The 25703-nt window shown below is 40.5% G+C and overlaps 1 protein-coding gene and 1 long non-coding RNA gene across 7 annotated transcripts in view; one reads left to right on the top strand and one right to left on the bottom strand.

Annotated features, from left to right (window-relative positions):
- The window catches only part of ZNF475 (zinc finger protein 475), a 58024-nt gene that overhangs the window by 19591 nt on the left and 12730 nt on the right, over window positions 1–25703 (top strand). For 3 of the 6 annotated variants that reach the window (XM_080573572.1, XM_080573569.1, XM_080573570.1), the window contains 2 exons: window positions 4055–4235; window positions 7686–9268. In XM_080573572.1, the coding sequence (XP_080429698.1) occupies window positions 4055–4235; window positions 7686–7837 (333 nt within the window). In that variant the 3' untranslated portion in view covers window positions 7838–9268. Of the gene's footprint in view, window positions 1–4054; window positions 4236–7685; window positions 12752–25703 lie in introns of those variants that run through there. The other 3 variants (XM_080573568.1, XM_080573567.1, XM_080573571.1) reach the window with 2 other exon arrangements.
- Window positions 11999–25703, bottom strand: LOC308185456. Its single transcript, XR_013943394.1, has 3 exons — window positions 24174–25703; window positions 21873–22048; window positions 11999–20761 (listed from the first exon to the last, which is right to left on the bottom strand). It is a non-coding gene; the product is annotated as an uncharacterized lncRNA (long non-coding RNA).

Genomic DNA, 25703 nt, shown 5'->3' with positions numbered 1-25703 from the left:
AGTGGTAGAAGTTCCTGCCTTTCTACTTTTACACAAATGCCATGTTCATTATACTGATTTTTTTTTTTTTAAAGGTAGCACATCAGGATTAAAATGGGATATTCTGCTGATTGCAGTAGGGTAACATCTTTAATAACCTGCATCATCAGGCAGAATTACCTTGTTGTTCAAGGTCATTTTATACCTTGGCACAAGGTCATTTTATACCTTGGCACGTGACCAGTCCTTACATCTGTCTGCTGTTGTGGTGGGGCGGAGGCTGTGAAATGCTCCTTTGGGTGGAGAGCTGCTCCACAGGTTGCCTCTGTCCCTGGTGCAAAATGCCTCTTGCTTTTCAGAGAGGAATGTCTGAAAAAGGCTGTTTTCATACAGCCTGATGCTGTTACTAAGTCTTTATGCCAATCTTTTTTTCTGAACCTGTGTTCCTTGGGCAAGTAAAGCATATGATGAGAGCTGTGACCTAGAGATGGAGGCCTCCCCTCCTCCCATTAAAATACATAGACAATTAAACAAATAACAAATGGGAGGTGGCTTTCATTCCTGGATGACAAATATTTATGGAGGGGAGCTTGGGAGCCAGTCTTGTTGGATATGCTTAAGAAGAAATTAAAAGCTTTGTTCAGTATGGGAAGGTTTGACCTCATGTAACACCAGAACAGCAGCCTGGGGCTAACCTCAAGTAATGTCAGGTCTATTGAAAACACACCATTTTGTAGCGCTCTGAGTAAAATGACTTCATTCATGGTAACAAAGGCATACTTAGCAGTCATGGAGAAGAAAGAAAATACTGAGGCACCAGAGGAAAGCCTAACTGCACCATGAGGTATTTGTAGGTATTTTTATAAGAACACATGTCCTCAGGAACAGACCTTTCTTACTACCCTTTTTAAAAGTGAAAAACAAAGCAGGGAGCAGACAGCCCAGCCACTGGCCTGTGAGTAGTTTGGGTTGGAAAACTGTGGTGATTCCAAAAATAGTTTAGTTTCAAACTGCAGGCCTCCAGATGTGACATTTGGGGTAGGCATACTCTGAAGAGAAAAAGAAATGAAGGATAAATATGATCAGCTGTAGAAATTCCAAATAAAGCATATCATACCAAGGATTCCACAGTTAAGCAATGAATAAGCTATTACTACAATTGGATTAATATGGTAGTATTCTTCAGATTTTTGGTGGGTTTCCTTTTTTTTTTTTTGGGGGGGGGGTGGAGGTTGGTTTTTTTTTTTTTTCACTGTGTGTATTTGCAGGAAAGGATTTGTGTATGTAATTTAATATGTGGGGATGGTCCAAACTCACTACATTTCTGGAAAGTCATTCCATCCTTACAGTGATCTGATTCCTTTGAATTAATTTTGGTTTATGCTATTGTTTCTGCAGTTTTTAATTCTGAAAGTTACAAAACAGATAAATTCTACTTGAGCGGATTTCTTAATCATTTTTTTTTCACCAAATAGGATTTAGCATTGAATCTGTCTCAACTGATAAGCTTGGAAAAGAGAATCCTCTATTTAGCTGCAGGCCTGATTGTGTTCACTTGCACCATAAAACCCACCTATTAACTCTATCAGTATCTGGAGGGATCACAGTATTGCTCATTCAATCTTTAGGTTTTCAGGTGAGACTATCAGAAAGACCATCCTGGTGAGCTGTGGAAATGTATCCAGGTTGCACTGCACTTAGTTTTGTCCTGTGGGTCTGTGGCAGCTGTTCAACAGTGAGACATTACAATTACTTTAGTACAAGAGTAACTGATCTGAGTGAAGCAGTCAGAGATAATAGGCTATACACAATCACTAGGGAAATATTTTTAAGATAAAAAACACTTGATTTCAGCAGTGATTTTCAATGTTTCTTTTAAATTTATTGTGAATATTTATTTTTAAGTGATTTTTCACCTGGGTCATATCAGGACTTTAAGTCTTCTTGAAGCTACACATTTGTTTTTACTATAATGCTCTATACAGTGGAAATGATTACAACAGTGCAAGCCAAGCAAGCTTGATTTACATTTTTGTTCTAGGATTGCTTTTTACCATCCTGGTACCATAAAAAGCATCACTACATAATGAATGTAAGTCAAATTGATCTGTCCCACTTTGCATCCAGTAAATCAGCTGTTTTACTGAACAGCAGGAACATAGCTAATGGAAACTAGAAAAGAAAATGTGTTGCTGGTGTTCTTACAGTTAGCAGTCTGTTTTAGAAAACTACTTCTAAAACACTGTAAGCATACTCAAAGCAAACATGTACACTGAAATGGGTCCTCTAGCCTCAACCGTCTGTGCTACAGTGTCCTCATCTAGAGCGCTTTGGAGTCTGCAGAGAATCACTCACTGTCTCTGCCGGGACCCAGAGTTGTCTCCAAATCAGGCAAGAGCTAGGTGAAGAGCTGAAGTAAGGAGCTTGGTGAAAGTTGATAAAGAAAAGTTAAAGGGCACTCTTAAATCAGCAGTTGCTATGTTCAGCTGTGAATAGAAAGAGGTGGTTATGCATTCATATTTAAATTACCTTGTTATCAAAGATGACTTAGGAAATTGCATTTGAAAGTTAAGAAGATGAAAAAGTACTCAGATTGACTGTCTTTGGGTAAGTTATATTTCAATTCTATGTGAGAACTTTCCAGACAAAGCCCAACTTTTCCCAGCAAAAATACGCTTTGTAGAGTAGTATTTCTTCATGTAATTGAGTTTACATGTGTGTTACAGGAAAGAAAGATGCAGATTATTCTCTAATGACATTTTCAGACTGTAGCATAAATGCGAGAAGAGCTGCCCAGACTTTCTTGAATACACTGATGGGCTGACAGAGAGAGTCATAAATACTGGAATTGGTTATGCTTTGTCTTACACAGAGGAAAAAATGAAATCCCCACCTCCCTTGTTTGAGTGAGAAGGGCCTCCCGTGTTTGGTCTGGCACGTTCTCCCCCTACCTTTAAGAGGACAGGGAGTAGGTTGTCTCTTACTGGCATTTTGCAGGCAGGAGTGAAGGAAACAGTGACAATTGCGAGAACCCTCACTATGTCTCAAAGTCCTGTCTCTGCAGCACATTTCTGCTTCACACTACTCCTGAACTAGGGCTGGTGCTGACACCACGCCTAGCGCAGGACGTGCCTTAAGACACAGTCAAGTCCATAATCTGCAATACCACAGTAATTATATATTTTTCAAGCTTAGAATGTGTATCTGTGGGCCTTGGGTTTGAGGGATTTATTTTTTCATTTTTTTTCTTTTTTTTTTTCTTTTTTTTTCTTTTTGTTGAGCTATTTATTCCTGCAAACAAAAGCAGGTCTGGAGTGCAGAAACAATGACTTGCTTGGAGTCTAGCTCTGCCCTCTCTGCTATCACTGGCAAAATTCACACTGAGGTCTTTGGGATAAACAAGAAACAGTTCCTTTTTCTCCCAATACTGAAATATCCTGGATCAGTTTTAATCCTTCAAGGCCAAAAATTCCACTGGCTAACTTATCTGTAATAGAAGTAACACAGTGTTATGGACCAGAATCACAAGCCTGAGGCAGCTGCCTTCACTGTCCAGCTTAAGGGAGGTGGTAAGGCCAGACACAATGCTTGAATGGGGGCTTTCTGCTACTGGATGTGCGTATCAGCAGTTCAGCTGAGGAAGCTTCTGTTGCTGCTGGCCATGCTACTTCTGTTTGATAGATTAAAAAAAAAAAAAAAAGGCTTTGATGTTTAAAATGGTTACTGTGCTGCAGCAATCCGATCAAGAGTCAGCATTTCCATGAATGTGACGGTGGGAAATAAAAGAGCTGAAATCTATGTAGCTAAGTATTAACTAGGTGACACACATGAATTTTCAGCCCAGTATCTGCAGAAGGAGCCTACCTATTCCAAATTGCCAGTTTATGTGGCAATGTCCCCCCTACAATCTCCAAGACTGAATCCAGAGGTAACAAAACTGACAGAAACATTCACACTGAGTTCACACGTATGAACCAGTTTCTTAACATACACGCTTGTTTTCATTCAAAGATGTTCTGATTCAAAATTAATGTTGAAAACAGTGCTTATCCTTCTTTACAATTGTTATTTGCAGGCACGAGTGGTAAGACGGCCTCCAACAGTGATTTGTTACATATGCGGCCGTGAGTATGGAACAACATCTATTAGTATCCATGAACCACAGTGCCTGAAAAAATGGCACCAAGAGAATGACATGCTATCCAAGCGCTTGAGGAGGCCAGAGCCCAAAAAGCCTGAAGTCAATCCCGTACAAGGTAAGCTGCAGACCAAACAGGAAACAAGGGGAAGGAAGTGGGAGGAAGAAAAAAAGAATTTTAAGCACTAGTTTAGTAATTTGCAGCTACTTCTTTCCCCCATTTAGTCTGAAGGGAAGGTAGTCATCATGGCTTGTTTTAAGCCTTCTGTTAAGTATCCTGTTCTCTTTTTGTGCTCCATCCAGGAGCAATAAAAGTAGTCATTGCTTTGCGGGACATGCCTCCTGGGACAGTTCTCTTTATGTGTCAGTATATTCTGAATCAAAACACAAAAATATTAGCAACCTGCTTCACCACTACATCATTACTTTTTGATTTCTTTCAAAACTGCAGAAACACATATTTCAAAATGAGCAGCAGGATCCAAGAATAATGTGCAGACTTGATGCTTATAGTCATTAAAATAAAATATCCCTCAGGCAGCATTGGGATTGATAGTTCAGTCAGGTTGTACACCTGTGCTGTTAGCTGTAAAAAAGGCACAACACTAGCACTTACCCGAAGGTAAATAGTAGGTGACCTTGAAAATAGGAGTTCTGTGGTGAAATAAGAAATACAATTCAAATGGATGAGGAGTAGTAGAAAAAAAGGTATTTTTAAACACTGCATAAATATCTATACTGTAGTTTTATGTTTTTGTTAAAATACATGTATAGATAAAAATGCAGTGTCTTCTACAATGAACATCCAGTGGATGTCATTGGTCCTTTTTTATTTACAAGCCTGAGAAGATTACTTTGTGATACACTGTGATATAAACATACTGGGAAAAATATATGTAGTATAAGAAGAACATTCTTTTTCTGCTGATTATGTGTATTTGTGCTTTGGGTTCTTTTTTGTAAGAGGCCTAGATCCCGCTTCTTCAAATCAGTGAAATAGCTGATCCCCAGCACCTCACAGAGCTGGGCTCCTCTGAGTATCCCAGAGGCGTGTGCTCATGGTAGAACCAAAATGAAATCTTAACTGTGCTTTGCCTGGAAGCTGCTCCCAAGACCTCTCCATTCCCATATAAAGTTATTTCAGTTCAGCTGGATGTTTTCCCTGGGCCTGCCAGCTGTTCCGAGATACTTCGTGCCAGGTTTGGACCACTTGCTCACAGGCAGTTAATTCACCCACTTTTTATTTTTATTCTCCGTGATTTCCCACAGTTTCCTTTAATGTCTGGAAAAGTAGATAACTTCTCCTCCAGTTCACTGGGAAAGAATCATACACTAGATCAGTTTACAGCAGTACAAAGAAATATGTCCCCAGAAGACACACAGAGAAGAAAGCAGGACCGGTGAGAACACTAATCATCTGTACAAAACAGTTACAGCTCAAACAGTATCAAATTGAGGCTTGGTTAACAGACGCCAAGCAGCAGAGTTGAATCTGCAGGAAAAGATAGGTTTAAAAGACATTTCAATTGTATTTGCTGTTTTTGTTGTTAGGCTTTTTTAATTACACGTTATGTGGTAAGAAAGATGGAGAAAATGAGAATTCCATCTGGAAGAGGAGGATGCAAAAGGACAATTCAGGTTATTTTGAAATATGCTATTCTTATTTTGAGGGAGTGGAAGCAGAAAGACAACTGTTCTTTGAGAGAACAATCCAGCAGAAGGCTCCCAGATATGAATCAGAGAATTGTCTCATTTATGCAATGAGTCATATCAGGCGCCACGCATCTCCTATGAGGTGTTGTGTGCCCACAGCTCCCCAGGGGGCACTGACCTGCTTCCAGCATCTGTCCCTAAATGCTTGCTGATGCAAGTCTGATCGGTTCTGTAGCTTGAGCTAAAACTGTTCCCCCTGCGGTTGCCTCATGCTCCTGGCCTCAAGAAAATAATCTGTGTTGTTCTTTTTCCGTAAGACTTACTCTCGATCATCTGGTAAATGCTATAACTGACCTTCAGACCACATACACGTACTGCATGTCTCTCAGTTTCTCAGTTTAAGGAGGAGGGGTTACCCCTGTTGTTGAATGGAACTGGCAGTGTTCAAAAAAAGCTCAGAAATATTAACTGCTTACATAAAACTTTTTATAACTTACATAAATCTTTTTCTGAAAACTCAAGTGTCACGGGAAGACAACCGCTGCTCTGATTACACAGTGTTTTGTTTGTGGAATGCCTAACACATGCCTGCAAGGAGAAAGTCATCTTTCTCTCCTTCTTTCTTTCTTTTTCTCTTTCTCTCTCTCTCTCTCTTTTTTTTTAATATATATTCAATAAACTTTCCAAAGTACAGAAAATACACATTCATTTCCTGCAAGTAAAAGGGGTATTTGTCTCAGCCAAGAAAAGAAACTTTACTTGGTTGCTCTTCTAACAAAAAGAACATTAGGAACAGGCATATTAAGAGATCTAAGGCTTATTGTGGTTATGTGAACCATTGGATATGAATCATATTAAAACTGTATGGGCCTTTAATGAAGAGCTCTATCATGTGCCAATGACAGAAACCATGGAATATTTTTAAATGCACAAATCCTTTTCTTTTAAGATTGTGTGCTGCTAAGAGTTCAAAGACAAAAACAATTTTTTAGTCTTTTTCTGTATTGTCACACTTTTTGGAAAGGGTGAATCAAACACATCTTCACATCAAACCATGTAGATCTTTTTCTTCATGAACTTCAAATGTAGACTCTTAAGATCTAAGTTCAGCTACTAAGCAGCCTACCTTTTGGAAATCCATTTGAAGCAACACTGTGCAAGGCCATTTCAAGATGGAAGTAAACAAGATTTTTTCATACTGAAATACAATCTTGAAAATGCATCTGAGGTGAATGTTTAAAGAATGCTCCTGAGCTTTGAGCAGTCCCTCTTCCTGCAGTGGAAAATAACTGAGGGTAAGACTGGGTTAGAATTTAGATGACAATAGGTGCAATGACCTCACTGGAAGTTGTGGCTATGGAGAGCTGTAGGTTTTGTCTGTAAGGTTACAGGCTTACCTAAGCTTTACTCCAGTTATTGGCAAAACTTGCATAGGCTTCAATGGAAGAAAATTGACCCCCCCCTGTCCAAAGCAGTACAAAGAGCATATTCTCAAGTACGATACACTCCCCCTCATAGCCATGGTCAGATAACACATGCTTATTAAACAGAATTTGAAGTAAAGCCAAAAAGTAAAATTTGCTGATAATAGTATGTATGCAAAGATGTTAATAATTAGTAGAGAATGCATATCATAACACACAGCATGATGTTTTCTCTGTAGTCTCATACAATACAGAATGATTCAGTTTGAAGTTAATTTAATTCAACCCCTGGGACAAAAAGCAGAGTCTTTTTATATATATTTTTTACTCTTTTACTTCTTTCTTTTCTTTCTTTTTCATTTGCAAAAGCAATATGGTTTGGTTAAACTGAAAGGCTCAGTCAACAGGTATTTCCTGAAAATATTTTCCATAAAGAGTTGAATGTGGGTCTCCAGAATGAAAACTGATACTTTCTTTTTTTAATTTTCCAGCCAAAGGTTTCTATGATCTTGATGCTTTAAATGAGGCTGCCTGGATCAGCGCCCAGAACCAGCTAGTTCCATGTGATATTTGTGGGCGTACTTTCCTTCCAGACAGACTGATTGTACACCAGAAGTCCTGTAAACCGAAACCTGCAACATAAAGTGGATGTGACACACATACATACATATGCATGCATGTTCCCCCTCCCCCTGCCCCCCTGTGTGTGTAGGCATGAAGGTGCACTCATGCACTTGTACCTTTCAACCAAACTACAGAAGAAATAAAACCCAGCTGGAGAGCCATGGGCATAAAAACTGCAGTGCGCTGTTAAATCGCATGATCCAAAAGTTTCCAGAGTAAAACCAGCAGTTGCTACTGCAGGGTAATGTCAAATACAGTGATATTGAGCCCAACAGTAGCAGATATGCTTCCTCAGTTGAGATTTTCAGTTAGCTTCACCTTGAAAACACAGTTTGAGAGGGATGGCATAGAGAATGCTTGAAAGTAATGTTAAATACCACCTTCTCACTCCCACTCCTGTGCTTTGCTTCCTGTTCTGGAAGGATCCTCCCAGGTTGTTTTTTATTTGCTTTGCTGTCCTCATCTCTGTTGATTGAATGCAACATGTACAGGGCAGGGCATTTGGATTTAGCTAGCTGGGCTTTTGAAAAATCTTGTGCCTTCTGCATGTGTTTCCTGACTTATGTGCCATGTTTTGGTATTCAGCAAGGGACAGAAAGAAATGAGCCATAGCTGCAGAAGGTTTTTCACCGCAGAGATCCCCAAGAGATTATCCTGCAGGGATCCATCTTGTGGTCTTGTTTTTCAACAGATCTGTGAGACTGGGAGAGATGGCTTACTGTCAGGAGCTTCCTTGTCAACAGGCACATTTGGCTACAAATGCTGCTCTCACTTACTGCTTCAGAAACTGAAATTTCAGAAAACTTTTAGGAAATCAAAGTTTTGATGAGGACTGGATTTTCAGTGGAAGCAAAACCAAGTGATGTTGGTCAGGAAAATTGTTTTTGAATGATCATCTCAATTTTTGCCTCTCCTTCCATCAAAGACTTGTCTAGTCAGTGTAAGGACCTCCAGCTGAACTTGAGTAATCAAAGAACCCAAGCAGCTCCATTGTTGTTGGGCTTTGTCTGTTGTTTTTTTTTCTTCCTTTTTTTTTTTTCTCCCGTCATCAGTCACAAGACAGTTCATTGACTCCAAACAGAGCTTAAATCCATGCAGCACCTCAGCACTCATACCCTTGTGGGGCAGTGCAGTTCCTGAAGCCTGTGACTACTGCAGACGAAACATCCCCATACAAAGGGATCCATCTATGGAGCAGAAACAGAGGCTGGCTCTTTTAGAAAACACCCCAAAAGGGTGCTCTTCTTGGATCATTTCTTGTTTAAGAATGATACCAACAGTGGGATTTGCCCTCAGCTAGATTAACCAATCGTGCCAGAAGTCATAAATGAGAGGAATCACATCTTTCTCATGAACCTGATAAAACATATTTGTATGTCAATCCAAAAGAAGCATGGTGTGTCTGGTGGATGGAATAAGATACCACCCTGCTCTCTATGTTAAATGTGACCACAGCAGTGTCAGTATGGGCAAAAAGGGTAGGTATTATACAAGAAAGCGTTGGGGAAGGTGTTTGAATGTGTTCCTTTGAAAAACGCTGTTATGTTACATTGCAGAATCAGTGACAAAACACATCAGTGAATAGGTTAAACACGAAGGAAGTAATACTTTAACAAGGTACAGCAGAGAGCACTTTTCATTGTTATTTTAGTTTGAAGTTTTTTATTAAGTAGTCAGTGAAGTTATTCAAAAGGTATGACAAAATCCAGTACAAGCTGTTAACCACCAATATGTGCTTCCTGATACCATGAAATAAACTTTATCTTATTATGTTTTCACCTTCAGGCTTAAAGCCCTAGAGGTATCTCTTACATACTGTGTGACCAGTGGGACTTTTCCCAGAGTGTTCACACTCAGTACTACACTTACACAAATCAGATTAAGTGTTAAATATCATGGACGTCCTCATACACACTAAATGAAATATGGGTACCAGCTTTTTCTTTTCCAAGCCATCAAGCTGTGTGACTTGTGGTGTAAGTGAAATGAGGAGTAATGTCGTTATTCAGTTATTACGAGGAACACTCTTGGCTCGAGCCCTGGAGGACTGTTAATTCAGACTGGGAGAGATACCAGCATTCTTTGGTGAAAATAATTTCCAAAACAATCAAGGGCACCTCAGCAGCCCTTTCATCTACAGAATGAAAACTGTATTGTTTGAAGATACTTATCTTCAGAAGTCAAAGGTTCAGTTTCTGCTCTAGCGCAAAACTGTGCAAACCCTGCAGATCGGTCCTCGTTAGCATCTCCAGTGTGAGGAGAGCCACCAGTGGACCCGGACCAGTACCATCCCTGCGCCGTTCGCCTGGGAGAAGGCAAGTGACCCGAGGAGAGGAGAGGGGCAGTGGTTTGTGACTGCTGGACTAGCTCCCAGGAGCTGCTGGCAGCGTACACTGCAGGAACCTGGAGGCTGCTGTAATTCACATCAGGTGCTGGCCCACTGAAGAGTGCCTTGGTGACGGGAGGATTATGAATGTCATGTGTCCCCTCTTCCTCATCTCAGGCCCCTCTGCCTTTTTTCAGACATGAAAAATGTTTGTTGACTACATCTGCCCCACTGTGTCATCAAGCTTCATTAGTCACTTCAAGAGCAAAAACAGTTTTAAACGGAATAAGCACCCCCTGCACAGTCAGTGCAGTCTTTGGCGTTAAACACTTAGCAGCTCAGCTTTCAGTGAGATTCAGCTGCCCTATGTCGTTCTGAAAGTTGGACTCGGGGTGCCAGTGACTAGCTTTGTCAGAAATTTTACCAAGATGAGTTTTTCCATATTTCAATGTAAATTCTCTTCCTGTCTACTTTTCTGGATTATAACCTCCAAAAGCAATAAAATCTGCTTTACAAGCTAAGAAGAATGATTATAAACACTCACAAAAGTACTGATATTAACCATACTTTTACTGAAGTGGTGTGTCTTGCCCAGAAATATGCCTGTACCTAGGGGCTTCTACCATAGGTCTGAAATAGTTTCCTTGTCAGTTTTCAAGGGAGCAAAATGAAGATTTGTCAAAGTGAGGGCTGCCTCTGCCTATAAGTTTTTGCAGCTGAGCCCTGAATTTAAGATGGGATCTGTGAAACAGGAAGCCCTACCATGCTCAGAGATGAGATAATATTGGGCTGTGAGGGCTGATGGTGAGACAGGAGCATGCAGGAACTCAGCAGGAGGCAACAGACCTCAGAGAGAGCTTGGAGGATGTGACATCTTCCCTCCGTAACACTGCTGGTGCAATGATTTTCAAAATACGTAGAGAGGTAGAAAGCACTGACATGGGAGAGCATATCATCCCATTGCAAACACTACCAAGGTATCGCTGTCACTCTCATCTCCAAGTCTCTCTGCCACGAGCTTTTCTGCTGTGTTCACTGATCCTGATGTTAGTTTGGGCTGACAGTGATGGTGAGTTCTGTGGCAAGATTTGTTCAGTGGGAAAAGCACTGATAGTGCTTTCATGGTTTGCTCTCAGTGGAGTTAAAATAAGATCTTACAAGCATTTTGTGTTATTGCTTGCCATCATTCAGACTTTTTTTTTCTTTTCTTTCAGAAGAGGAAAAGGAAATGAGAAATTGAGCTACTTTGCCTCCTTTGTTTCTGTACTTTGGTAATTTGTCACTTAACCTTATCTCATCCAGTTGGCTCACAGTGATTCCCAGCTCGATCCTGTGTTTCCTACTGGACATTACATTTAAAGAGCTGAAAAATGTTTTCCTGTACTTCAAAAACAATGATATTCCATTTAGCTTGCTACAAATGTGCTGATAGGAGCTAAAACTATTCTTGGGCAAAATGTACAGAGAGTCAGAATGTGAGTTGACAAGCAAAGTTCAATCACATTAAAAAACAAGCAAACATCCACTATTAGACTGCAAACATAATCCCTGACTGTTGTTTTTATTCAGCCTGTTCCTACCATTCAACTTTTAGAAACAGAGATTTTAGAAAAGCAGTCCTGAAGAACTTAGAAACTTATGAGTTTAGTTACAGACCTTAAAAATTGGATATTAGTGAAACAAGTCTTAACTACAGGTAAGGATTATGTGTAAAGTGGTATAATTTAGCAAGTTGACAATACTTCAGTCCTTTAGTTACCATACAAGCCTTAAAAGGTCACACATTTTCAAGGGCAATACCAAAAACTGCATAGCAGTCCTTCATAAAAGGGCTTCATACACTCTTTTTCTTAAAGACCATCAGCACTTGGTAGCCTGAGGAACAAAATGCAATGTTAGTTTCTATTTGAAAGGTGGCAAGGAACCTACATAGATCAGTGAGTTCTACATACCATAGACCTGGAAAAAACATGGGACTGTATAGAAATCTTGCTTTCAACATTACCTCCTGGCCACTGAAAATGTGTATGCTTATGTTTTGATTAAGTCTTTGTGAACAGAATATTTGATACTGTTCTCACTGAAGCAAAGTCCCCCCCTGGCACAGGAGTACGGGATGGACCCAGAAAAGAAAGGGGTTAATAAGATATTGACATGTATGTGCCTTAATTAAATTATTTCTTGGAGTTTTTTTGGATGCTATGCAAACCTTCCTGGCTTTTGTTTCCTTAACAATAGATTTCCATTACTACAAATTATGTTTGTTTTTATTACTCAAATCAGGTAGCTGATCACTGCACAGGGAATTCAGGGGAGGCTCTCATCTGATTCAGTGTTTCCTTCAGGGTCCCTGTCTGCCCAGGTGGATAGTTTTGCTTCATCCTCAGAGGAATAGAGTTTCCTGAATTCTGTATTTCTATATTATGTCAAAGTGATCTCAAGTAAGTTTTCTATATCTGGAGAGATGCCACACTCAACAAGACAGTAGGGTCATACAACAGGAGCATCCAATTTGTGCACGAGTTCCACTAGGAAACAGAAATTACAAGCCTGGAAAACCCTCTCAAAAGTTGCCTGAGGACGTTCTGTAACCAAGAGTGACAGAAGGTGGGGACATTGTTTTTCATTCTGGATATTTCCTCATCAGTGAAAACAGTGTATTTTTTGCAATCCTATTCACTATTGTCTGACTCTCTTTACCCTGAGCTTCACTCTGTCCTCCCTGAAAACTTTCATGGCCTTTTTCTGCTTCGTTTCCAGCTATTTCCTCTGTATCCCTTTTTCTCTACCTTTTTCTTTGAAGGCAAACTTACTGCTTGTCTTTAGCTACTTAGTTCTAAGGCAAATTAAGATTACTTTTTTTTAATTTTAATTATGACAGTGGTGTGACATTTGAAGACAGCTAATCTTCTGTCCTATCAGTTTGTTCTGTCCTGTATTGATCTTGCCTATTTAGGTTTTTAAATGTTCAGAGCAGGGACATTCTGTGTAAAACATGTCTGTGTTCTCGCATGCTGTTCTTTGGCATCTTACCTGCTCCTCAGTCCGTCTCAGCTCCTGAGGTGTACAGAGCATTATTGACACTAGATTCCTAAATCTGTTGTTCTTAGAAAAAGAAAACTTGTGACATCTACAGTTCAGGGAAAATTGCTCTGATCTGTATAGGGTTGAGAAGAGAGCAGTGACTATAGGACTAGAACCTACCTGATAAATCTTCAGGACAAGGAAAAAACTATTTGCAAAAGTCTTAGAAATATATTATGAGTAGCCAAAGGTATCTGAATTAGGTAGTTAATACTACAGGGGTAGCAAGTAAAAAGTAGAAACTGAAACATGAATACCTTTTAAAAGTCTTTCCACCTTTAGTAGCCTGGTATCTACAAGTGTGTTTTCACTAGTTACCAGACACTTCACTGATGTGTCATTAAAGATACCCAATAACATTTCCAGAATATCTGGTATACACTTCAGAAAGACAAGTGAGGACACTGAGGCTAGCTGAACTCAGCTATCCTGAAACAGCCAACGGAAAGTATCTGCGGGTCCTCTAGTGTCTGCCATGTGTTACGGTCTGTGAAGCTGAGCTGAATGCTGGAGAGATTAGCCTCAGAAAGTTAATAAAAAATGGCTATGATACGAAGTGGCCTGGAGAGGCCTTTCTATTTCTCCTGTGAGACTATAGTCAAAGGAGGGGTGCTTACATACCCCCAGAGATCCAGCTGTGCTTAAATCCATAATTGTACGTTGTCTCAATGACAGAGTGAGCTGTTGCTCAAACTGAAGCACAAAACTATGGGCACAAGCTGAAACACAGAAGTTCCAGCTGAATATGAGGGAGCACTTCTGTACTGTGAGGGTGACAGAGCACTGGCACAGGCTGCCCAGAGAGGCTATGGGGTCTCCTGCTCTGGAGACCTTCAAAACCCACCTGGATGTGATCCTGTGCAACGTGCTCTAGGTGATCCTGCTTGGCAGGGGGGTTGGATCAGGTGATCCTCAGAGTTCCCTTCCAACCTCAACCATTCTGTGATTCGGTGATTCTCTAATGCCTAATAGTGAAGAATGAAGGGAGTTTCTATCCCATACAGTTCACAGTAACAATATACATGCTATGGATGTCTTGACATTTCTTATTAGAAATAGGAGAACATTTCTTAGTTCTCTAAGAGTCCTCTCAGAGCTATAGTTTCATTTCTTCCTGAGTGTGACCTCTCAAATTTTGATAGACTCTACTATTCTAATGAAAAACTGCATGTAGGGAGGTGGAGGTGGTAATGTATGCCCTGTGGTTGCTGGACAGTAACTCCAGGCCAGGAGAACTAGTGCTAACTTGCAGGTTCAGGGTGCACAATGGACATCAGCACATTCCAGACAAGTCTGGGGGATTCTCAGCATTTCAAAAAGCTCAAGAAGAAAGACTCTTGCCCTTAATAGCTGTTGCTTTATAACACAGTTCTAGCAATCCAGCCCCAGGTACAGGGAAAGATCAACTCATAGTTTTCTAAAGCCAAACTTTAACACAACACATTCCTTATTCTCTTTTATTTTTATTTTTTTCCTTCTTCTTGAGTTTCCCTAGTCCAGTTTATAGCCTCCATCTGTCTGTATCATCCACCATTTGAGTCCTGCAGTTGTATTCATGCCTAAAACCTGATTGCAACACTTCTCCCTGCAAGTGGTTGTTTTGCTTGGTGACTTGGTTGGCTCACTTGTGGTCTAGACTTTCATAGTTTCTTTTCAATTTTACTTTTTATTAAGTATTTTCGTTCTTTTAAAGAAAATTGCACAAGAAAACTTTGGTCTGTATAATTGCACTGATGATACAGATATTTAGTTTAAAACAACCTTAAGAAATAGCTACTCTTTGGCATCTAAAAGCTGCCATACCATTCTGAATCCCCAGTAAAACAGAACTGGCCCTTGCAGAGCCATTTAGAAAAAAAATGTCATTGTCAAAATCTGCATGAAGTGATGGTAGAGTGAGGTTTGCTCTCCTCGCTGGTGAAAACAATTATAAAAAGCCAGCTGAGTCGACATAAGTAGTGGGGGTCTCCAATGCAAGCAAGGTGTTTGCCATGAATTAAGAGTGGAGCGGCAAAAGGATGGCAGTTGTTGAGAGCACAGTTCCAGGACATACCCTCTGCTTTTCTACGTTGTGGTTTTACAGATGTTTCTGATCAGTTCTGGTTAGGCCAGCCAGGAGATTTGCAGCTTTCTGAAAGGAAAGGCTGTAACTGAAGCTGACCAACAACAAGGTTATGCTACAGATTGTGGCATTACATTCAAATGTCCAACTAATTTCAACTCTTCAAAATCTGACATTGAAAGCAGTCTAAACTTCATAGTCCAAATAGGCTAATACACTCTGTTTGCAGGCACACTTTGCAGCATGCATGGTGTTTATTCTTGAGATCAGGTTCTAAACTCCTTAAAAATATACCTGCTATTCCCATTCATGTTGCATTTCTCGTGCATTACCCTAAGTCTAGGATCAATAGCAAGCCAGAACCCTTTGAAGAATGCCAAACATATCTTATATGTGAAACTTTTTTTTTTTTTCCAATTGCATGTTTTCCCGTAAAACTTGAATAAGCATTTGTAAATCCTTTGTTCAGAGGCTGGGAGAACCAAAACAATTACACAAATGAAAGCTGATCTTTTTTAGGGTTGGATGTTTTACCAGTTTTAGGAAGCTGTTTGTTCAACAGCATAATAGTGAAGGGAACAAACACAGTATAGGATAAAAACTGTAGGACTGAACTATTTCTACAATTTTGTCCTTGTGTCTCAAAAGTAATATCTTCTGCCACCTTTTTTTTTCTTTTTCTTCTTCCATCCAAAGAAATATTATATTCAAAATTTCCCCAAGTATATTGTCTCCTTAGATTTAATTTCACTTGTTTCCTAAAAGCTATTTCAGTGGAAGAGTGAGTATTATTATTACAGCACATTTGATATTTTAATGGCAGAGCCCCATATGCAGCAGTTTTCTACTAGTCTCCACTTTCATGAGTTTTCTAAATCTAGAGAGTTATGGAGTGTCATACACAGAACAGAGAATTGCATTTGTAAAGCACTTTGTTTTACTGCAAACTTGTAACTAATTTTGGCCATTGCTTATGTTATGCCAAGTACATCTTCCTGTAGATGTGCTGCTTTGCATAAAATGATACTAAATGATAAACTGCATTAAGACAGCTGATTACATTTTGAAACTGGATTAATCTTACAGTAGCACAAAGAGCAGTCTAAAATATTTGTGTGACTACCATAGTGACTAAAGTATTCAGAGAATCATAAAATCACAGAAAGGTCTGGGTTGGAAGGGACCTTAAAGACCATATAGTTCCAAACCCCCTCCTATGGGCAAGGACACCTTCCACTAAACCAAGTTGCTCAAAGCCGCGTCCAACCTGGGTATTTAGCACAGAGGAGATGTCAATTATTCCAGAAAGAAACAAACAAACAAAAACCAAAACAGTGCATTCATATATTTTATGTTACCCTATCTCTACAGTATTAGATAGTGCAGTGCAACAAGAACACCCCACTATTCAGCATGCCAAATATATTCTATACCCACTTTTGAACAGATAATTTCATGTGTGGTAACAGTTACCAAACATGCACCTTAAAACGGATTTACTTCCATTTTAACAAAAGACAATTGGCCTAAGTATAAATTCACGAGGAGTAGTCTGCTGGAGGCATTAACGCATGTGGGTTTTTTTGTGTGTGTGTCACTGTCTGCTCATTCAACTTGAAATGATTGACCACTCTGTATCTGCAAGAGACGTTTGAAAAACTGTTGTGCACATTTGGGAAAGAAATTGTCTGATTTGCTTTGTTTGCTCATGAATCAGTGAAGCCCAGCAGGTGGCAATATAAGCACTTCTCGTAATTTGAAATCATTAAACTCTTGTCATCCAATAGCATCATTATGATTTAGTCATTTATACCTCTAGCCTGCATGGAAAATAAGCCTCAACACAGAAGGTGATTTTAGTCACTAAAATAATGCAAACTCCATGTGCGAGAGTCTGGCATTCTTTCCACCTCTGGATCTTTCTCGTGTCTTTGGGATTTACCAAGTACTATTACATTCATCTCAGGTTGAACAGGGTGTCTTGCAGCTGCTGGGAGCAGATTACATCTAGAAACACACCTCAGATATATATATATACATTTTTTTTTTTTTTTGAATGACTTTTTGAAAGTTGACAGAGTGAGCTCTGATCAGAGAGCTCTCCTGAAATGCTGGTCTAAGCATGTTTTACGTATGAGTCACATGAAGTAAATATTCTCATCTGGTTAAGGTTTCAGAATGTTTGCTCTATCTGCAATTAATCAGCCTCCTTCAAACACTCAGTATGACTTCAAGGTCAAGTCTCTTGATAGTTAACTGATTGCCAATTACTTTTGTACATGAACGTATACTATTTAGAGATGGGTGAAAATACTTGAGATTGGAGCAGAATGTTTTGCTCCTAAACCCACTCAAACAAAGAACTCATGGAAAAAGAGCAAGTGTAGGTTACAAAGTATGTATTTAAGGAAGGTGTTTCTAGCTATAAGCTACTTTTTTTGAACCGACCTGAATATCTGTATATGAGAAAGTGAGCCTAGAAGACATCAAGTTTTCTTCTGGGCTTCTGGGTACTGAGGTAACTGGAGATTCTCCCTGGGTGAAATTAAGAACTAAAAGTGCTGCACAGCCTGTGGGAGCTCTGCAAGTACCACAGAGAGATCTGACAGACGCTAATAACTGTAATGCTTTGCACTCCCATCATACCTTCCCTCCAGAGCTCTCCAAGTAGTTAAAACCCAGCTATTAGTTAAGGCTTACAGCCTCCGCCAGGCGAGCCTCATTAACACTGTTTTAAAGCTGGGGAACTGATTACTGGAGTGCAGCGTTGCCAATCAGCCCTGGGTTCACTCACTCTGACCTCCAAGAAAGGAACACTAGCTACGCCATTTGGTAGGAACTTGAAGTTTGCAAGAGCCCTGATCTTCTGAACTATAACAACCAATCTACAAATTAAATTTCATATTTAACGTTGCAAGATCGGTTCTAGAATAAGTCAGATGCATGTGACCAATCTGTCTATGTATATATGGTTTTAAAACAAAAGAAGGTAGATTTAGATGAGCTATTAGGCAGAAATTCTTTACTCAGAGGGTGGTGAGGCACTGGCACAGGTTGCCCAGAGAAGCTGTGGATGCCCCATCCCTGGAAGTGTTCAAGGCCGGGTTGGATGAGGCCCTGAGCAACCTGATCTAGTGGGTGGCGTCCCTGCCCTGTCTTTAAGGGCCCTTCCAACCCAAGCCATTTTGTGATTCTGTGATCCCAGTAAAACTTTTGATGTTTTCTATAATGCTGCAGGTAAGTAGGTCTTTGGATGTGGGGTCTTGGACTGGGATTATGGAGACTAGAACAGGTTGCTTCTGCTCACAGTGGTGCAGTTGCTTGAGAAGTGTGTTGGGGAATGTGGTCAGCCACAGACCCCTTACTGCCCACTTGTACAGACGTAATACCTGCTATTTATGTCATGCATCTGGAGTGAAAGATGTCTTATGCTGCAGACAAACCATGTACTAATGAGAGACTAGTTCTCTCCAGGCATTACTCCTGGCTTCCAGGTGCCCTTACATCTCATGAAGAAATCCTCCAATAATTTCCAAACCCACCATATGTAAGGGGGAATCCAGGAGATACCTTTATTTGTTGGGAGAACCATTCGGAGGATGCTATAAATACCAGTATCTCTCACATGCTGCACAGCAATTTTCTCAGCATTTGGCCCTCAGCTGTCTGACACTATACTTACACTCTACTTGTAGAGCTGTTGGTGTGGATTTGCTTGTTTGTTGTTTGTTTGTTCGTTCGTTTTTGGAAAAGAAAAAAAAAGAGAAAAGGGAGTGTCTCAGGCCGAGTCAGACAGAGGGCCCAGAGGAGATCACTGTCTGCCTTATGGCCAGGCTATGCCAGGAGCCCAGGAGAGGCCTCATGGCTTTAGACTCAACGTGTCTCCTCAGCAGCAGCATCAGGCTGGCTATGACAACAGCAGAGGCCCTGTCAGTGAAAGAGAAGAGCATTTTTTTTTTCTGTTATGCTGTCTGACAGCCAAGCACGGGGATAGACCACAGTCTGACAAGCCAAACTCTCCTGCCAGCACTGCGTCATGGTGCTGCTCATGGTCTGTGACTCCCTGGCCTCAGGGCTCGGCCTTCAGACACGGCCCCAACGTGGAAGAAAATCATCAGGACTCTGGCCCAACATCACCATCTGGGTTTGATGAAAACCACCCAGATTCGAGGCCACCCAGTAAGCACAGGGCACAGACACGTCCCTTAGCCCAGCTCTCCTGTGCCACGCGGGCCCTCAGTTCCAGGAGCCCCGCTTCGGTGACGGTGCAGCACCGCGAACACTTGTTCCAGCCCGGGTGAAGAGGGGGTGGCAGAAAGAGCACGTTTGGGGGGCGCCGGGCGGGGTATGGGAACTGTCAGCAGCTTCCAGCGCTTTCCCACATCACTCCTCCCTGCTGCGTACCACCCACAGGCTGCGCGGAGGGGCTTGCTCTCCTCGCGGCAGCTTCCCATGCCCAGAACGGCGAACGCCGCCCCGCAGCCTGGCTCCCCAAAGCCCGGGGCCATGTTCACAGCGGCAGCGACGGCTGCTATTGTGTATGGAGCCCCACGGCAGCCCTCAGAGGCATCCGTCCCCTGCCACAGCCCTGGCGCCGTTCCCACGCTTGAGGGATTGTGCAGCGAGCAGTCGTAAGGGACCAGATGAACATCTCCAGGAGAGATTCGGCTTCCCGAGTTTTGAAATGTATCACAGAACCACAGAGTCCACCAGTTGCTCTTCCTAACAAGAGGAAATGCAAGTCACGCTCATCAGAGTACAGTCATAAGGCTGAAATTTCTTGGTGCCTGGCACAGCCACATTTGTTTAAAAAAAGAGGTTGTTTATTGGGCAAATAAATAAATAAATAAATAAAAATACTAGTAATACAGGCAAGGAGGTGAGCCTTTTGGATTCTAGCATGCATTGATTTTATCTCCTCTTACATTCTTTGAGCTCCTTTTATGGCTTTCCTCCCTCTTCTACTTTCCTCCCTCCTATTTTCATTTATTATCTATCTATCTGACCATGTCCCTGTTAGCTTGCTTTAAGTGTCAGCTGACATATTTTAAACATTGCCAAATCTTGACGGGGAAAGTTTCTGTATAAGCATTGTGTACGCTCTACCACAGACTTGGAATTTTTGAGGACCAGAAACTTGGTGGAATATCATATTTGCAAAAGGAAAAAAAAAATAAAAAAAAAAATAAAAGAAAGAAAGAGACCGAAGCCTAAACCTTGGCCTCATTTACATCAGACAAAGTGCTGAAATTAATTTTTTATTTAAATTTGTGTAACTGAGAGTAGACTTTGGCTGTAGCCATGTGTTCTGTCAGAAGCTGAAGACCACAGCCACCTTTGGGATAATGGTCAATTAAATAACCATCAGGCTGCCTTTCCTGTGCAGGTGGTGCAATCTCATATCACGTGTTTATTCTCCCCAAACATCTGACTTAGTAGATCTGCAAATGTCCCAGACTCTATGAACTGTTCTGTAATGAGGAAGAAGTTAATGACCAAAATCAGAGATGAGCCACAGACATGAGTTCAAGTCCAGACTGGAGCGTTGCGAGATCTGGGGCTGGGAAGGAACGTTTGGTTCTAGGGTTTCAGCTCATCTAATTAATGTGGAGCAGAAATAGGCTGGGGGAAGCTGTTTGGCACCTGCAGATGTCTGCAGGTGCTCAGCACCGATTTAGTTATGACCCAGTAACAGTATTCGCAAGTGTAAAAAGAAATTGGACTATTCCCCACACATGCATGTGGGATTAGGGAGAACAGCAGGAATAGCTTTTACAGTATCCTCCTGACCCTGAATTCACCTCATCCTTTTTCAGTACATAAACTACTGTAAATATCAGATGTGACATACTGCAGTTTGATGTAAGCCAGTACAAAATCACACATGGTTCACTTAAAGAAATACCTCCCCCTGTAGCAACTGGACAGAATCAAAGATGACCGTATTTCCACTGTTTCCTGTGTGCACCTGATATTTTCTTCTATGAGTTCCCAGTTACTGCTGGAAACATGGCACATCCTGTGCAGTAATGCTAAAGAGAAGAAAATGTTTGCAGTGTACTGAAGCTTTGTGATGGTTTGCTTTTATCCTGGCCATACAATCCACCTCAACACCTATGGTGAATCCTACAATGAGCATTATTTTAAAGGGCGGTGAGAGGTACATTTAAAGTTAAGAGGTGGTTTTCTCAGTCTCTGCCCGATTTCCTTACTGAGGACATGGTTCCCATGATGTGCTAGAAGACAGGCAGGGCTAGTGCAGTGCCCCACAGATGCTGCTTGCCAGAGTACAGGTGCAAACTTAAACAGAAGGTGGGCAGAACCCGAACCTGGCTTTGGAGAAGGAAACCTCTAGATACTGGATTACTGGCCATTATTTATTCCCCTCCTCTCCACTGTCCAAGGGTGCCAGGAAGAGCAGCTGCAGCTGTCGGAGGCAGGAGTGCATTAACCAGCCTAACTTCTGAAAGCTGTCACCAGTTTTAAGTGGGGCAATGATTGGCTCCTGTCTCCAAGCCAGGGTCCCCTCCAGGGAGATGACATTTTTCTTACCCACCAGGCATCTGTAGAAGTAATACCCACCTCGACTGGCTGTGACAGCTTTGCCCTGATGCTAAAGCTGTGAAGTGTGTCAGCTTCAGTTGGGTTTTCTCTCAACACAAGCATCAGCTGGGCTCTGCCTCCAGCAGTGAGACGCTCTCCTCGCGCTCCTGTCATGACCTAGCACTGGAACCGAGCCTTCAGGTCAGGTTTCTAACCTGAAGATGAAAGAGAGGGCTATAAAATTTGAAAGTGGTTCCAAAAGAGAATTAATACATAGTTAAAAGTAAAATTCATCTTCTTCTTCCACAAGAATGCTGTCTGTATGTGACCTAAGCACTGGAAAATTCCTTCTGAGAACAAATCCTGTCCACTAATGTAGCGACAACAACTTCTGACTAACTCCATTGGAAGAGGTCCTGAACAAAGAACATGTCCACAGACATAGTGGGCGACGTTAGGGTCTTATAGGTATTCACCAGTTAAACACTTTGGTAAGCAGACTAAAAATTAAGAATACTGAATTACCGATTAGATTTCAGCAAACACTTGCATTCATCTTTGTCCATACTACAAGATCTCCAGTCTATGTATCTGTGAAATGTTCTAGGAAAAATAGTAATTAAAAAAGTGCAGGTACTATGCTGCACTAATCAATTTAAAATCTGCAGGATATGCAGAAAAATCAGATGAAATACTTACTATTACACAGCACTTTTTATTTACTCTTGTCTCTCTGGTGTCTAAGAAATATCTTTTCTTTGCAGTTGTAGATTTTTTCCATAAAATATGTATTTTTATTAATCATTTATTACTAAAAGCAAGTCAATATCACCCAGTTTGCAGACTTAACAGATACACCCCTGTAAACAAGCTAAATCCACATCACTACTTTGTATGTTTGTCTCTGTGTGCTTGTTTAGATGTCTCTGTTAGGCAAAGAAGGGAAAGATTACCTTACAAATGAACTAAGGAGGTGAAATACATGTGGCAGGCTTTTGTTTCAGCACCTCTAAGGTTGTTTATTATATACTAGATTTACTACCTCTTCGTGAAGCATGAAATGTGCTCACAATTATGGGTGCAACACAAATGTGTCATTCTTTAAAAGCTGATACATCATGGCAGGAAATACCACAAGAATGGATTTTATCAAAAACAAGGACTGGGTGAACCTGGCAAGCTGCAAGGTATCAGTAGCCAAAAGATTATCATTCCCTAGTGGATTACTTTTTACAATACAAACTCCATTTTATGCTTGCTCTTGTTGAGCATTAAATACATGCTGTTGCTAGGGAGGGATACTGTAGTTTGAAAATAAAGGCTGTTTTTCTCAAGACTGTTTTGGTTGTTTGGAGCACTCCTGGAGGGTCTGCTCTGCCACCAGTGTGCCCTGTAACATCACTGGAGCGTGGTCCTCCCCTTTCCAAGTAAGGTAGTGCTGCTTGGCCTTCCCAGCAATGTTACTTCACTGGCTCAGGCTTGTGCGTTAACGAGGGGATTGCAGACGTTCAGTTTACAGTGCTGCTGTTGTTAGTCACAAAGCATAACAAACTGAAGCCCAGCCACTTTCTGGAGCCTTTGAAATGACCTTTTCCATTCTTTAGGACCTTGGGTTTTATCTTTGTATCTGTTGTGCCTTTGTGTAAGGCAACTTTTGTAGGAAAAAGAAAAAAAAAAAGAAAGCTAAATTCCTGTCCATAGAAGCCAATAAAGATATTACCACTGTTTGTTGCTTTTTATTTTTTATTTTATTTTTTATTTTTTTTACAGCAAAAAGCTACAGGGGCATTTACCTGAGGCATGGTTCTCTAGCTGAGTAGCTGAGTTGTTCTGTATTAGCTCATTATTCTGTGAGCATTAAAATAATATTCTGTGTTTCTAGCAGGGAAGTAGTAATTATTTTTTTCTGTGGCATGGAGTTGCAACACAATCTTGGCTCATCACAAAAAAAGTTATGAAGTGCTAGCAATAAATGCTTAAGTGAAGCAACTCTTTAGATCTGCAAAACAACACTAAATCTGGGTATTTCTGAAGGCTCAAATTCTCCTATTTCCAGTGGGTCCATATTTCCTGCCATATAATTTCAACTGGCCTTTTAGATATTGCTGTAATTGTCTTACCCCTAAAAGACAGTTTCACTTAGTTTGAAGGATGGTTTGATGCAAAAGTTCTTGCCTTGGTGAGTACTTCATTCCTTTAAGCCATAAATCCAAGCCCTAATAGCATCATTTCACCTATTCTTTCCAAATCAAATCAGAATTTCATGCCCTTTTCTTTGTTAGAAGAATATGAGTTATACTAATTATTCTCTGGCACTATATGCAGGAGATTTTTCAGTACCTTTGATCAATCTTCCTTTCTTCTCTTTATTGCTTAACATATTTAATGTGTCTTAGTTTTCTCTCCTTCACTGCAGAGGAATAGAAAAAAACTGGTGATGCTGCACAGCCATAATCTGAAAAGTTCTTTGTAATAAAACACAAACAGAAGAGTAAATGCTATGTGAAATAAAATACTGGTCTCTTTTAAAACAGTTTTTTTTGGGGACAATGAGGATCTTCAGGAAGATCATTTGCAAAAAGCAAAACAAGAAAAGGGTTGGTAAAAGTTTATCTCAGAGTTCTCCCACAATGCTGGTGCCCTGTGTGACTCATGCCAGCCTGTAAAATACAGTTCTGATTTCATAATTTATATTAGGCTTTCTCGCATTCCTAATTTACCAGCACATATAGAAACTTTGAAAACAATGAGACTTGTTTTCCTTGAATGCTCATGCAGTGTTTATGCTGCCTTAGAGTGTTTATCCAAAACGTACTCGTTTCCAAAGGATAATGGCACTGGTCCTCCTTTTCAGTGAAGTGGGCAAACCAAACATCATTTAATTCAAAGAAGCAACATCAACAAAAATAAAAATACAAATATTTTAAGGAAAGTACCTGATTTCACTGTTTAGCCATCCTGATTCTTTAACTATCCCTCTCTCCTGATTTGAATTTATGCCCATGAAGACCTCAGTTCTGCAGCTCACTGTGTTCAGACACCAACCCAAACCCAAATGTTAGCACAATGTAAGTCATAGCATCCCTTTTCTCTTTATGTAGCATTGTGCACCTACAGTAGTCTGTCATATCTGAAACATTCTGTCTGTGGTAAAGGAATAAGAAGTTTTGTAATTGTGACTGGTTTCTGCATTTTGCAAATTTTCAATAAGAGTTATTTGGAAAATAATTCACAAAAAGAAATCCTTTTTTTTTTCTTTTCTTTTTTCTTTTTTTTTTCTTTTTTTTTTTTTCTGCATTTGGAAACCATTTCCAAGTTTGCTGTATGAGAATTTTATATTATGACCATGTGACTCTCATTTAAGCTGCAAGATACACGCTCTTACCTTTGCTCCAAGTAGTGTTTTCCTCTGGCATTACAATGGCATTTTCGTGTGAGCAGAACCAGGCTTACTACATAAAACAATAAAATGGGACAGTAAGACCTGTTCTACAGCTCCTTTGTGTCTGTCCCAATACAGACCAGCTCTAAAGCTACTGCAGCTAGCTGTAGCCTGGCCTCTTGTAGTTCAGAATGATCAGTCAAGACTTAATATTACCATGGCCTGGAGGGATGTAAAATAGATGAACCAAAAAAGACAAATAAATTTTGAGCTTTCTTGAAAATCAAACCAAACCAAAACCACCTCCTACACAGTGCTTAGTATTTCAGGGTCTGTTTTGTGATTAAAAACAAAGAAACGGCAGCAACAACAAAAACCCATAATTGTCAGAAACAATGGATTTCTGTTTCAGAGCATTTTCAAAAAATAACAACAAAATAAGCAAAGATATGGCAGATTAATTAACAGAATCTTTTTTTTTTTTTTTT

This window comes from Anser brachyrhynchus (assembly GCF_964034855.1).
Source record: "Anser brachyrhynchus genome assembly, chromosome: Z".
Classification (NCBI taxonomy): domain Eukaryota; kingdom Metazoa; phylum Chordata; class Aves; order Anseriformes; family Anatidae; genus Anser; species Anser brachyrhynchus.
The sequence above is the reverse complement of the archived record's forward strand: the minus strand, read 5'-3'. Positions and strand labels throughout refer to the sequence as shown.